Source organism: Bombus bifarius, unplaced genomic scaffold, assembly GCF_011952205.1.
Source record: "Bombus bifarius isolate JDL3187 unplaced genomic scaffold, Bbif_JDL3187 scf7180000008026, whole genome shotgun sequence".
Lineage (NCBI taxonomy): Eukaryota > Metazoa > Arthropoda > Insecta > Hymenoptera > Apidae > Bombus > Bombus bifarius.
In genome coordinates this window covers 510,388-525,795 of record NW_022884399.1, presented here as the reverse complement: position 1 = coordinate 525,795, position 15,408 = coordinate 510,388, and the positions used below count along the sequence as shown (strand labels likewise).

General features: G+C 42.7%; 1 protein-coding gene across 2 annotated transcripts in view; it reads right to left on the bottom strand.

The window, feature by feature from the left end:
• Window positions 1–1,606: 1,606 nt before the first annotated feature.
• The window catches only part of LOC117207230 (zinc finger protein 395), a 91,819-nt gene continuing 78,017 nt past the window's right edge, over window positions 1,607–15,408 (bottom strand). For both annotated transcript variants that reach the window (XM_033447220.1, XM_033447221.1), the window contains 3 exons: window positions 5,460–5,560; window positions 4,639–4,903; window positions 1,607–4,307 (listed from right to left, as the gene is read on the bottom strand). In XM_033447220.1, the coding sequence (XP_033303111.1) occupies window positions 4,089–4,307; window positions 4,639–4,903; window positions 5,460–5,560 (585 nt within the window). In that variant the 3' untranslated portion in view covers window positions 1,607–4,088. The remainder of the gene's footprint in view (window positions 4,308–4,638; window positions 4,904–5,459; window positions 5,561–15,408) is intronic.

The window sequence follows — 15,408 nt, the reverse complement described above, 5'->3', positions numbered from 1 at the left end:
CGCAAGATTTACACAATCCTCGTGGTACGACAATGACGAACTGTGTTTAAGCGACTTGTTCTCGACGAAGAGAATCCTGAACTCCACAGATCGATTGAAATTTGGTAAACACGATCGGAGATACGACGGCGTCTTTGGTTCGGAAATACATGATTCTATGTGCCTGTATGCGCGTGTCGCGAGAAAACGTAATGTATCGCCACGATAATAATATAATTGGTCTGATTTCGTGATTCTTCTTTTTCTCCGCGGAATTTGACACGGTTTTGCACAAAAAAGAACTCCGTAATTGACACTTCTCCTCCCTTTTCTTTCTTTCTTTTTTTCCCCTTTTTTTTTTAAATGTTTATTCGCCCGACGAATCTCTTAATCTCAAGTAACGTTAAAGTGTTAAAACGGGCATATATATATGTATATACTTACAACGTTAATATACATATAACTATCATATATAGATATATATATTAAATATCGATACACGATTCGAGAGTGATATAAACCGTAAAATTATGCGAGCAAACAAGGATAAAACACGTGTGTGAGGAGGAAAAACATCGTCGCGCGATTAAATTGTACTAGAAAAATGAGCATCGATTAACACGATGGAAGTAGTCTCCTCTCCGTAAATACGAATTAAAATAGAGAGGGAAAGAAACGAACGGACGTTAAATATATACCTACAGTCTTTGAAATACCCTTTGAATTTTTTCGTTTCGGTGTTCGTTTAAAAAAAAAAAAAAAAAAAAAAAAGGAACGAGACGCTGGTCTCGTTAACAGAAACGAGTAACAACGGTCCTAATAATATCAAACATCAATGACAAAGGATCAGTTTAAATTAGTCGATGAGACAACAACGAAATCTATCGCTACGTTTCGAAGCAACCTCTTCCAAAGCGAACATAATATCGTCGTCTAGAGACTTGATGCGTACGAGTTCACCCGTGTATCACGTCGCAAAATTTATGCAGATCAAATGATTTCTTTCTTTTTTCTCTCTATGTGTGTTCCTTTTTTTTCCTTTTCTTTTTTACTCTTTATTCTATTATCGTCTCTTTCGATAACCGAAAAAGATGATTCGTATATAAGTTACGCGCGAGTCGTGCGAACGATCGAAAGCGAGAAGGGAGCACATTTGACGATGTTGGTTTAAAGTAGAAGCGTCCCGCGATAGACAGACAAAGAAGTTGCTGAACGTTTAATACCTGCCTCACAAATTTTATATGTTTCATTTATCTTTTTCCATTGTTCTACATACACGTGTGTATATATATATATATATATATATATATATATATATATATAAACGCATTTATACACATATGTATATAATCAGAAAGCAAGATCTTGAAAAGAGAATCTCGCTGCTAGGGTACAATCGATCGATCGATTCAACTGCGAAGCCTATCTATCTATACCGAAATTTCGTGCATGCAGCTTCATATTCTTATTATTCGTTTTTCCTTCTATCGGCGAACACGGTCTTAGGTCGTCGAGAGGAGGCTAGCAAGCAGCCTGAGCCTGACACACACGATGGTATCTTCGTGGTGTGTGTGCGTGTGTGTATTTTTTCGTATACGAAGCTCGAAACGATATTTTAATCGTTCTCCTTCGTTTTTATACCTCCTTTTTTTGTTTTTTTTTCGTATAATTTTTTATTCGTTTCATTGAATTACTTTTTAATCTGGCAGTATAACAATTGGTGTATAAAATTTTGCTTCCGCGCGTTTGCCCTTCTTTCTTTTCCCTGCGTTTTTAAACCATTACCTTATCGACACGTCGTATTATTTTCGTCGCTTTTTGTCGACCCATCGTCATCCCAATAAAATTCATGCCTAATTTATAGTATCGGCCCACGGTGATTCGCCTAATTAATTCGATAAAATTTCGAGAAAAAATATCACAATTGCCTGTAGGTTCGCGGCGAATCTTCGTTCTAGACATGCCCGCCTGCGTCCTTCAAGGAAGAACAATCGGTCAAATCGAATATTCGATTTGTTTTCACGGTCTTCCGTTCGTCCGGAACGCGCGTCGCGTACGTCCCCCACGCTATATTACATACGACAGAGAAATTATACTATATCGACCCCCCACGAAACGTGCCATTCGCAAACGAATATTTCATGTTTTAGCTAAAGCCACGGAACGCGAGACTTTTTACGCGAGTCGATAAATTGATACGAAGCGAACCGCGCGAATATTCGTTTATTGGAAGTATACTTAAAAATGACTCGCAGCGAATACAAAGTCACGAATTATAAATTCGCGGATTTATGAAATTTTTAAAAGCAACAGTCTCGGGTAACGAGAATGAAACGTTCATTACACGCCAATAAATATGTTCCTCCATACATATTCATCGGATAAATATTAAAAATTTCAAGGCGATCGTTAATTTCTTCCGATTAAATATTTCGACACAAGTTTTTCTGGTTTAAAAATATTCCGTTCCCAATCAACTTTCTGGATAGTATGCGCGTTAATTTCGAATATTCGTTCGTTTCGTCTCGCATCAATTTCAAGACCAGCTGAAATGATCTTACGCGAATATACGTTCGATAATATTTCTAAAGATCGGCGAATATTCGTTGACGAATACGCGTATGCGAGCGCACGCGAGGGGCCACCGTGAGGCAAACGGACGAATAATCAGCCGAACAAACGAACGGCCACGATGTGGGACACGCACGCGTGACACACGGACCCACGGGGACTCTCTTTTTCTGCGAGGATCGCGTGACGACCATCCACATCCCTCGAAAAGGCAAGCCAAGAGAGCCCAGCGAGGAAATGGAGCCTAGACGCTCTCGTCGGATGAAGGAAGACCTATTGTAATGACCTAAGAGTCGGTTCGGGAACCAGCACGTATTTTCAGAGGCACGCGTGCTCATCCGTACGATTCTTGAGTCGCGTGTCTCTTTGTTTTCTTTTTTTTTTTTTTTTCTTTACCTAACGAATCACGGAAAGATTCTTTTTTTTTCTTTTAAAATTCTTGTTTTTTGGCGAACCGGAAGCGAGGTCATGTTCCGAGCCCTCTTACATTCCATCAGAGACAGGAAGAGAGAAAAGACTACATAGAGATAACAAAGAGAAAGAATGGAGAAAGAGAGACAGAGAGGGCGCGACAGTCTAAGGACGCCTCGTCCAGTACGCCAATTATTCGCTATCTACTAATCAAAACCCCTTATTACGGCTAAAAAGACCCTGACGGAGTTTGCCAAGTGCTAGACGAGAGTGATAAGATATCGTTCGACGATCGGTCAACGATCTTCTATTTCTATTTCTTTTTTCCTTTCGTTACAACGTTACACTCGATTTTCTTCTTCTCCGCTCTACCATCGCTCGACAACGCAACATATATCTGTGTATTTTAGACCAAGTCAAACACGATTCTTTCCTTTACGATTCTATATCCTTTTTTTTTTTACCACGTAGTAAACAAACGCGAGATCAGTCCTTCTAACCACCCGCCATCCGTCATGGGATTTGACGTATTTTTCTTGACCCGTGCCCCTCTCATCGCCTCGTTTCCATAAAAGAGGGAAGCGAGGAGAACGGCGAGGAAACACGACGGGTTTAGCGAGAAGAATAAGAAGAAAAAACAGGAAGAAGTGGTGTTTCGCTGTTCGATATGAGCCGCGCTGAACATCACAGACCACACAGAGATCGTTCTTCGATCTTTGGCGCTTTCTTCGTTTTTTTTTTCGAATCTATTTATATATGGATCCGGTCGAACGGAAGATGGTGGACGATACTGCAGGATACGTCTTCGCTGTCCCGTGACCATGATACAACGCGAACCACGCGAGAGGAAAACGCGCTTTCATCGCGCCTGTATCAAGCGAGTGGTCGCCATCGCCGCGACGACAACAACGTCACAATTGACGACGACGACGACGACGACGACGACGACCGTTCGTAACTTGACTTGTTACAACTCGTGGCTGTCTGTAACTGTTCGACTGTTGTGGAAATTTGCAATTGTTGTTTGCTGGCAGTTGGCGAGAAGTTTAACGTAGCATTGGCAAACTCTGGGGTCGGCTCGGCGACGGTCTCCGCCCGCGGACATACGAACGGGGCGGCCGCTTGGCCTAGTCGCCGAAACGGCTGCAGGCCTTCTTCCATTTGCATTGTGTGCACCATTGGTCACGATGCTCCATACCGTAGACCTTGCGGCATTTCTTCGTCTCGCCGCGGATCCGTCGCGGCGACGACGGCATCTTGCCGGTAGACACCGTCAGCAGGCCTATGTTCTGCTGATACGCCTGGAACGGCCGGGGCGACAACTTTATGTGCTTGATCGGTGTACCCTGTTTTGTGGAAAGAGAAATCAAATTTTAGTAATTGGAAGGGCTTTTGTAATTTGCTTCTTTCTACGTTTGGACTACGGTTGGACTGCGTTTATTTGGCTCGTTTGAATTTACTGATTTAGCAACTAACGTAATCTTGATCGATAATGCACGGCGTGTATTAAAACGAAAGAACTTTTTTTTCTTCGTGGTTTCCAGGCTTTTGGGAAACAAACCAACCGTTCATTCTGCTAAACCATGCTTCTCAAAAATTGCTCGATTCGAAGAATTGCTCGAACTACCACAATAAACGTGTCCAAGTCGGAATCAACACGAATGTAATGCGACGTACCGGCGATTGCGAGATGGCGAACGCAGTGTTCCGTTCTCTGATGCCCACCATCACGTTTTCTGTGCTGGTAGTGGCGGAAGTGGCCTCTAAACGGAGCTGTTTCTGGTATTCCGGATCTTCGTGCGGAGGCCTGGCCATGTCTCGATGTGACATCGTTGGCGGAGAGCTCATGTGATCGACCGCCACCTCTTGATAATAAAATTCTTCTTCGTGGTCAGAAATGTCGTCGTCTTCCTCGTTATCATAGCCATTCGACTTTTTCGGCCTGAAACATAAGCGTGATCCTCGTTAAAGGTGCCTATATCAGCGCGTGCGAACGTATACACAATCTGCTCGCGCGTGAACGAAAACGATCTACTCTTCCCGATGTTCACGAAGTCCGGCATGCCCAGTAGTTTTATCTTATCGCTTGGTTCAAGGTTAATGCTTGGATGGCGAAGGCTTTGAAAAATTATACTCGCGACGATAGATACCGGGCCGTTCCAACTTTGAGTATTGTAAGTTGGGAAGTAGCGCAGATGTGGTGAATATAGGATTGTTTCAAGTTGACAAATAAGATAGATGGCTTATCTAAAGATGAAAGATATCGTATCTCTTTTCTGATTGCAACTGGACGAAGATGTTAGAAGAAAAGATAAACAATCGAAAGAGTATAGATATAGATCTTGCAGATAACCTGTGACCATATTCACGAAACGAGGATTAATCGTAGCGCACACGAGTTCGTGCAACAGACGCGATAAAATACAGCGCGGTGTGCCGAGAGCTCGTTAGATTTTCACGAGACTTGTTGCGTCTTACGGTACTACGCTTAAACTTACCCCAAGTGTGATTGACGCACGTGCTCCTCGATAAGCGCCACAGTTGCTTTGATTTCCAGGCAGCCTGGCCAAGTGCATTTGAACACTATCGCTGCGTTCGCCTAAAATCAAAAAGATCGAATAGATTTATCATCTGTTAGTTTCTACGTTAACATAGTTCGTACTGTGTCAGAAGAATAACAGTGATTGTTTCAAATGTTAGACCGATGATAGGAATGTTGAATTGATAAATACGAAGATGATTGAACGTTAAAGCGATAGCGTTTTTAGTATCCATCGTATATCTTCCTCCTCGTAGAGAAAGAATTCGATATCTAGAGCGAAGAGAATTTATTAACACGTCGATTAGCGTTGTTGCGTGGAGTTGTTCGCAGTAGTGAGTTGCAAATCCGTTCGAAACTCTAACACACTATATCGTAAATGTAACATTTCGAAAACGTTCGAATCGAGCCAAATTTCACGATTAATTCAGAAATCTGTACGGCTGTAAGTGCAAAGTTGGAAAAATTTGAAATCCACCTCGGATCCGCGAGCAACTCACCTACTCGCGAAACGCGAATTTCAGACAAATACAGTCGGTGTTAATTTCATATGATTTTCGAACAGTCTCGATCGTAGTGCCGAAATATTTCGTGAAGGATTTCAGACGTCCTCTAACGACGTCTCACGGTCCGTCGACGAGAGCGGCGTAGCGTGAATCGTACGTATATCGCGCGAAGCACAGTGGCGCACGGGCGAAAATCGATGCGCGGCAGTCGGCGCGTACGCTGCGCGCCACGTTTCTTTGTTTATATCGGGCCGGCAGCTCAGTGCCGGCGCGATCACGTGCTATTGATCCAGGAACGATACACCGCTTGGTCGGGCCACGCGGTCGTGCTATGATCGTGCCGCGATCCTTCCTTCAACCGTTTCACACGGCTCTGTCTGCCGCACGCAACGGAACAGACGCGAAATCATGATTATGCCGCTTTGTTTTCCAGAGAGTCGACCGTTTCGAGATGCGAGACGATTGGAAATTGACGATGCAAGCACGCGTGGTGATGCAGATATGGAATTTTTTATATGTCGTGGAACGTGTCATTTTATACCTATAATTTGAGGTTAGGTTTCGGGGAAACGTAAGAATCGCAGGTACGCGAGAGGTTTAGGTGATTATTTAATTTGTTGGGTTTTGTGCTTAATCGGTAGGTTAAGGTTATTGGTTTTACGATTAGCCAAATATTCTATCTAACATTCTTCAAGAATCTCTAAATCTTGCAATTTACGAAAGCCGGTTGTTAGCATGAAATTTCCAATCGATAATTCTTCGCAGAATAAGTGATAATTACACGCGTTGTGTTTCATACTCGTCTACTTCAATTTCCTATATACTCTTTTATCGAAACACAGGAAGAAAGAGGCAATCCAACTTGTCCAGTAAATAATAAAAAAAGATAATGATAGAAGACATTCTAAAGCTACGTTCGTTGAATGTATCGATCTCTCTTGCATTTAGTTAAACATAACGTCAGGAATACGAAATCAGAACAGTTCTATTATTCCGAAAACGAATGATTTACGAAGACACGAAACTTCGTGTATACAAATCTTTCGATTTCAATAATTCAACTAACAACTTTCTTTCCTTGCGCGTCTTATCTCTTAATTAAACGCTTGAACTATCGGGTAATGCACATTCGAAGTAATGTAGCGAGAAACAGTGTTTTGAATGTAAGTTAAGAGATTTATTGTTCGCGAGCAAGATTATACCACGGTTGGCAAAAAGTGACAGAGCACACGCCTTAATCTGTCTTGCGTAATTACATCTTGAGATGTTCACGAAATACGCTTGACTTTTATAAGATATCCATGAGAATGTTCGTATGCAAATGTTCGCTATGGAAAAGGGAGGATGTTTTATATGTGTGTATGACAGTGTCAGCTGAAAATTTCGACACGACTCGTGTCTGACATTGGCTGCGCCTGCAGGCATACTCAAATCACGAAAGGTTAAAAGCGAAGGACGCCGCGAGTGGCGACACTTTGAGGAACGCTTTGAACGATTAAAACTATGTTCCACGCTGCGTGGGTCATCGATGATCCACAAATTTTAGTCGATAAAATATACATTTTACATATTCCATTACAGGTTCCGCGCTCTTTCCCTTAATATTGAAAGTGTGATTCTATAAAATTAAATATTAAATAACACCGCTGAATATAGATAACATTGCTAGAGAGTGACAAATGTAGCCAGATACGACATTATAGTACACTTGCATTGGAATCGAATAGCGATAAGAGAACATAGCAACATATATCTCCGTGACAGTTACTTCTCAAGGACTCGTTTCTTGTACGCCAAGAAGTACACGTGTATCAAAGACACTTAACAATGGAACTATTAAACTCGTAAATTAATAATCGCACAATCGAAAAATATATTTGCTACGAGTCTGCACCAGGTTTACAAATTGTAACTCTTGATACAAATCTAATACGGTGAACATTGCAAGATTTTATTGCCACGTGTAGTACGATAGAAGATTGACAGATAAAGAGATTTCATAAAGCAGTAAAATGCTTTTAATTTCACAAAGTAGGGATATAGAAAAATGAAAATTAAATTTACGCGTAAAATATCTTTACACGTTTCCAAGATGTGTAACTTCAGATTTACAATAATTCTAATTACAAATATGTCGCGTGGATTCTACAAAAAGAATATTATTTGCTCTAGCACAGTTGCAATTATCATTTACTGCTATTGTTACTTTTCCCTGAACTAACTCGGAAACTAAACCTTAACAACACGCTGGAAACCCCTACAGTTACACAAAGCTTCAAAGTCAATACCGTCAAACATAAATGGCCGACGCGACAGTTGACGAGTTTAAAACTCGCCATTAATATCGCATTAGAAAAAGGGAACAAACTTTTTCCATCGTAGAAATTGACATCGTAAAAAATACCGTGAACGCGGTTCAGGCTCGATGACGCGAATCTCCCCTCCGTTTATCGAATGAGTCAGACGGAAAACGTGTTGTACCGGTGTGTCTCGGTTTTCAAAGTTCCATAAAACAGGAAAAGAATCGCTCGAGAAAAGCTGCTCTCAGTTCTTCAAGGACCTTTCCGTTCGTGACATCACCTCTGAAACGGTACACGCGGCCAGCGGCGTATACACGGCGTAGCATAGGCATCGCCGAGGTCACAGACCTTCTATGCCGGTTGGCAGGCAATGTTTTCCCTTTGCTTTGCCTTGCCTTGCCTTGCCTTGCCTCGTACCGAAGAAGTCAGCGTCGATTCTTTCCCTTCTTAAGCGCGTCGACTTTCAGTTACGTTGGTTAATAATTACGAATAGAGGCTGTCCATATCGATGAACGTGTAGTATCATTACGTCTACGCATACACCTAATGTAGATAAGATGTAAACAGACTTTCTAAAATATCCTCCGATCTTTGTATCACATAATCGTTCGACCAGTTTCGTTTCCAAAAAAAGAAACGGTGGTCTGTAAAGCGTGTACGGTAATACGCGGTAGTATACGCTATATATACACACGAGGCTGTGTTAACAGGTTGCATCGAGTGCAACACGGTGCACAATACGACCGATGTAATTGGTCACGGTCCGTTCCATTGGCGAGATGATCCAAAAGGAGTACCGTGAGTCGAAGAAAGAGAGATGTAAATCTCGCCAGCCGAAGAGAAAGACGATCTTCTTCGGTGTTGCTCTGGATGGTGTGGCGGTCTTTTCAGTGAGCCAGGGATAAGTAAGCGAGCTGGCAGGGTTGCCGAGTTCGCTAGGCGAGTAGTCTTGTCCGTGGGTGCATCGCGCGCCGCGATACCATGTTGCCGGTAGTATAGATAGATAGATGGGGATGCACGCGGCTCCGCTCGGATCGGACCACGCCGGGGCCATCTACCCTAGGGCTTCAGGCTCGTTTACGCGACGATCTCCTCTCTTTCCCTTCTCTCCCTGCATCGTGCACACGCACAAGCATGCACGCCCTCTGGAATCCATCTGCTAATGTCACGCACGCATAGCGTCCGTTTCGTATCGTGGCGTACGAATTGCTTATAATTGGACCGTGCATGCGATTATACATACAGCGTCCTCCACGAATGAAAATTCCAAGCAAGGTCTCTCTTCGCGGTGCAGCCGCGTGTTTATTTCGCGTCCATCACGAGAGTACTTGGTGCGTATATCGTGGAGTAGTGTACGCGTATAGGTGCACCGCGGGATAGCAGCGAATCAAACGTTCACCACGTTCGAGGTGAACGTAACGAACACGACGAGACACGGGATATGAAAATCGATCCGAAACTACTTGCACCGCAATAACTTGCTTTCCACAGCTCTCGCTTTCTCCGCGCGTCACACTCGCCATGCTCACTGCCTTGGAAACAACGCCGTGCTTCCTTTCAATCCTTTACTGTTTCGACCTTTCGATAACTTGCATTTAGTACCGTTGCTTATCTATTTGTTTTGTTTCGAAACAACTACATCGTTACTTTTCCTAGCGAGCTATCGAAGTATAGCAATGCTCAATTCATTCGAACCTCAAATTTATGAAATGCATCGATATACAGATATATCTCCTTTTTCTGGTATTTCATCGTCGGGTAGCATTACCTAGTCATCGTGTACGTTCGTTGACGTCACGCTAATTCGATGTCAATTCCCATTTTGAGATCGCGTCGTCACCGTATAACACGCCGATCTACCTTCCACTAGCGTCGGACGTATCGTGCGCGCGGGAAGAGAAAGAACGAGATGACTATACGGTCGGTGCGGGTAAGAAAGGGAGAAAGAAAGAGAGAGGAGTCAGTTGCGAAGAAGTGGGGAGGCAAGGGTAATGCCCGGGAAACCAAAACAAACCAGGCTTCTGTGTGTTGGCGCGTCGATCCGTGGCGTGTGGTGAGGGTCGGACGTTGACCCTTCTTAACACACGAATGCTTTACGCACGAACATGGAGTATACAGGGTGACGAGAAATCTATGGGTTTGTTATGGGGTACCTCATCATGGTCGAAGTTACGTCGATATGAACGCACCGAGATTAGGAAGTTTTAGCGTAAGTGCGGGGCACGATAAGACGATGTCGCTTGAAAACTCTGGAAACGACAGAATCGCGCACGAAAAACAGTACAAAGTTTCACGCGCTTTCTGACATCTATTTCTTTCATTTTACGAATAGATAGGCAGAAACGAGTGGATATTCAAAAAGGTTTAAGCGTTTTTTACGCTCGGTTTTGAATTCGCGTATTGTTTGTACGCTGCGTACGCGCGCGCGTCAAAGCGTGCTATTGTTTACTAAAGCGTGTTTGGAGCGGCATCGGCGATAATAGATGCGCACAAAGAGCAAGAAGTTAGCCTGAGGTCTGTCATTGTTCGGCGTCGCCAATGTGTAGCAATTTGAGCGGTAAAAAATGCACGAGGCACAGAAACACGCTGGAACGGCAGATTCGGCGCAATTTCCAAGCAAGAACAGAGGTCGACGACACAGGGAACACAGAAAGAGAATCGTTCCTAGCACGTGAGAGGGAGGGAGGAGAGCGTTGAACATCCGTGAGTCACGATGAAACTGCATCAGGATATTCAACTGTTTACAATGTGTGCCTGGCCAACGAGAAATATGGTATAAAGAGACCGATTCGCAAATGGAGTAATATTTTCAGGAGCCATCCTTGCTCCGTTATCAACATCTGTTTGTTTGTTTTTTTTTTTTCTTTAATGATCGGGATTCTTCGGAAAAATTTGCGATAAATCTCGATTTACCGGTGAGATCGTCGCCATTATGAAGGTCAGCGCCACCATCGAGAACACTGTGAAACGGCAGTTGCTTGGCCCGTAAGAGCAACAGAGAACAATATACGAAGGAAGTAGGACGGAAAAAGTGAAAGACTCAAGAGCAAGAGCGCAGGGGGGAAGCACGGCGCATGCGCAGTCGCGTTGTTTACGTCGTCGAACGGCGTGCGTCTTTGACCAGCGTCTACCCGAAACGATAGAGGACGCTAGCACATCGAAGTAGCGGCAAATCATCAGACATGATACGTATGTACTTCCTTGCGTCGAGTCTCGATCGAATGTGTCACTTTGTCGTTTGGGTAGACAAACGCGAGCCGACGGCAAGCGGTCGAGATAACGAGCGAACGAAAACGATAACGAGATGGGATAAAGACGAGCGACGTGACGCGCGAATTGTCGGTCATTCCCTCCATGCTTATCGTCTTATCGTTGACTTTGACTTTGACACGGGGTACATTCCAGCCATGTTGTAAAAATCCGCCGGTTACCTTGTTCGTGCTTCCGCGATAAAAATACGCGCGCGTTGTTAGTTTGCGCGCGGAGCAGCTGAATTCAAGACGGAAACGAGGCGAGGCTGATTAATCATGGCCGACTCTACTTTGCGTTAGCGGTATACCGGTCGCGGCGTTTGTTTTCTTCGCGTATGTGGGAAACACCGCGCAGATTAGCATAATAATTTGGGATTCTACTTTCCAACGAAGATTAATTATCTCGATGATTATCTTAATTAGTTTGGCTCTGTTGTACTTTCGCATTGTTCCGATTCACTCGATCGAAAGTAACTAAGCTGATACGCTGTTACCAACGGAATAATTGAGATCGTAATTAGGACATTGATCATTTATACGATTTATACGACACACAATAAAATTATATTTCGAAGATATCTTTTAATTAATCGCGTAAATAGGCAACGTAGAAAGCGAGAGTACTGTTACCGTTTCGCTACGACTAATTCTTTGCAGTTTTTTAAAAATGTTGCATTACGATTCAGCTTCCCCATTTCTACTATTCTTATAAACTATACTTTTATGTTTATAAGTTTCAAATCGTATCGTCGCGATGCTATTCCACGTATAAAACATTAGACGTTCTAACCTAATTTCCTGACTTTACTTTGAAACACAACCGAAACTCGGAGCTTTCTCACCAGAACGAGTATCATTCCACTGAAACCACGAACGCTTAAGAATTCCTCAGTCGAGCGACCAGTGAACTCGCTGAAATCTCAGCGTGTCCGTTCGGCTGTTCCTTTCTACCTCGTTTTTCGTGGCCACATTCCACACAATTACGTTTCGTTAAGGAACAAGCATCGCTGCGAACCAACAGCCAAAACTGGTAGATACCGTTACTACGGGTAGGAAACATGGTTTTCGTCGACCATGCCTCGCCGTAATTCATTCTTAATTGCTGTACGCCGAGCAACGTTAACGATAGAGATACTCGTGGCCTGTGGACCGCGTACAAGCGTGTACAAGCGTGCACGAGCGTTGGAACGCATTCGGTTGGTCACGTATGAGCATTTTTCTGGCCGAGAGATACGCGGATTGAATCATGGCGAGCAAACGGGCGCACGTTACGCTTTTAAGGCGGTTGTCAGCTTGACAAGCGACGAGTTGTTACCGTTCACTGCGCCTCGAACTCGCGCCAGTCGCCGATTGTTCGGATAGGGACGCTTTTTCAAGGCCAGTGCCGGCTTGCACCGCAACGAGAAATATTTATTCGCGCTCTTATCGCCACAGGCTCACTTGTTATTGCCAAACTGGACGACAATGCTCGTCTGCGCGGCCGCTATCGGACGAGAAAGGTTCAAAATCCAAGCTGAGGTCGCGAAACGTACGCTCGATGCGATACCAGGAAATTCGATCGATGCCGCGATCTGTTTTATTCGGCGCAACGAAACTTTTAGCGTCCTTGAGATAGTTTTTCGCTTCACCGCAACTATTTTGCTCATTCTCTTCTGTGGAAATGTCTAGCTACATTCGATGATTCACAGCTATCCATATGCCTAATTTCACAAGGATACAGACGATGTCCGTCGATATTTGTACAACTTATTTGTAAGTTTTCGTCTGGTTGCATGGATCTCATTGAAGGACTCTCTTTCATCAATATTTATGGAGCATCATCGTCGGGCATGTTAGTCCCGGTTACAAAATTTTACGAATCGGTGTTAACACATTTTCTGATTTTATCAGATCGAAAACAGTTCGGAGAAATTGCCAAGTGCAGGAATAAAACGATTTCACTGCTTAAATTCAATACTATCTTTATTTCGTACTCGATCTGTGGCAAAAATTCACAAACCCAAGTGTTCAACTATCGTGTCACGTCGAATTATATATAGGTACTCGAAATCTAAATTTGTTAAAAGAAAACATATGAATAAGAAAACAAATAAAAAGAAATTGGAAACAGCAACGTTTATAGAATCCGTTTGCACTTTAAACCTTGCGTTGATAAAAATTGGCAAATACAGTGGCTGGCAGAAGCTTCCGGCCACAGTGCGGTATCGTTGCGCTGTCGAGATAACACGTTTTTCAAAGCTTATTGCACAATTATATCGTGCATACTTAACGCATAGAATACGATGTTCTGGAATTTGTTGGCCAAAGAATACTATTTTATAATATTAGATAATAAAGTAATCTAACCGAAACCTAATTTCGTATTCATTTACGAAAACAGTCTATAATTAATCAAAGCGTCTTATTAAAAGAAACGTGAACAATTCAAATCGAAACAGAGAACTACGATCTAGCCGGAAATTGTTGGCAGCCATTTACAATAAATCCTCTGTTCAGTTTAAACTTGCCATAGCATTTTTAGTACATTTTTAGTACATTTTTAGTGCATAGCTCGCGGAACTATTATTCACGTGGTCATCGGTTCGCGTTTCTATAATTGCAACGAGACTGCGCATGGTTCTTGGAACAGGCGCGAAAAACAAGTCTGATCGGCTTGCACAAGGTAAATCGCGCCGGGCCACGCCACTTGTAAAAATAAAATTCGGTTATACGTCTGCCTGTTAAACTGTATTTGTCTGTGCGCTGTGCTGCAAATCGTTTTGCAAATAAAACAAGATCGCGAAAGAATGATCTCTGTGCTCGAATTCGTGGATGATAAGACCAACGATGTGGTTCATTATCAGTAAATAATATTTGTTGTTTAGGCTGTGAGTATATAGTAGATTTGATTGCATATCGAGAAGATATTGCTACGAGCATGTAGAAAAAAAACGAAGTTTCCACAATCAGCTTTCTTCGAATGGAGACATTGATTCGTTACAGGAGATTATGTCGCAATTAGTTTGTAAACAGTGTTGTAAATCAGCTGCGTAAATATAAACAAGAACAAATTTGATCGCAAATTATATTCAATGAATCGAATAATTAATATCTTACGAGTGTTTTTCGTTGGTCTCGAGTGTAATGAAAGACAAATATTTTTTCGATATATGAGGTCAATGATACTTGGTAGTCTGACAAAGAGTAACGCGATTAGCGATAAGATTATCATGAATTTCCATGTAGATAAATGTGTTTATCGAGTATATTTTAATTTATAATCGTTACCCCTGCACCTATACATATTGCTACAATAAATTTCTTAAAGTCAGCCATAACTACGCGATTCTTGGAATTTTACAGAAAATAGTTGGAATCGCGTAAAGAACTGAAAGAGCGTCGTTTCCCTTGGCGATAGTTTTTAATAGTTAACTAGGCGAAAGAAACGAATTAAGCAGTGGAACCAAGGTCATGTTCTGAAACGTTAGAAGAGGTGATACTAGAACGAGCTGTCGACTCGTTAATGGTTAGCGTAAAATCGTTGAACAAACGACGAGAAAGAATACGTGAACGTATTTGGAGGATAATATTACCCTAGGCCATGGTTACTTTCCAATTTGATTGGTCAGAGGCGTTCTTTCTTCAAATATGACACGCAATCGATAATTCTGTTCGACTCGTTCACGAGTTCTATTATTTGATACCATCGAATCTTCATTCATTTTTATCGTGCCGTTTAATTTTAACCTTAGTTCACCGTTATTTCTAGAGAGCAATTCTTCCTTATTTAATAGGCGACTCTTTTTCAATCTTCCAACTCGATGCTCGAGGAATCACGAAAGGTTCAGGAACATCATTGGTCAACGTCAGTG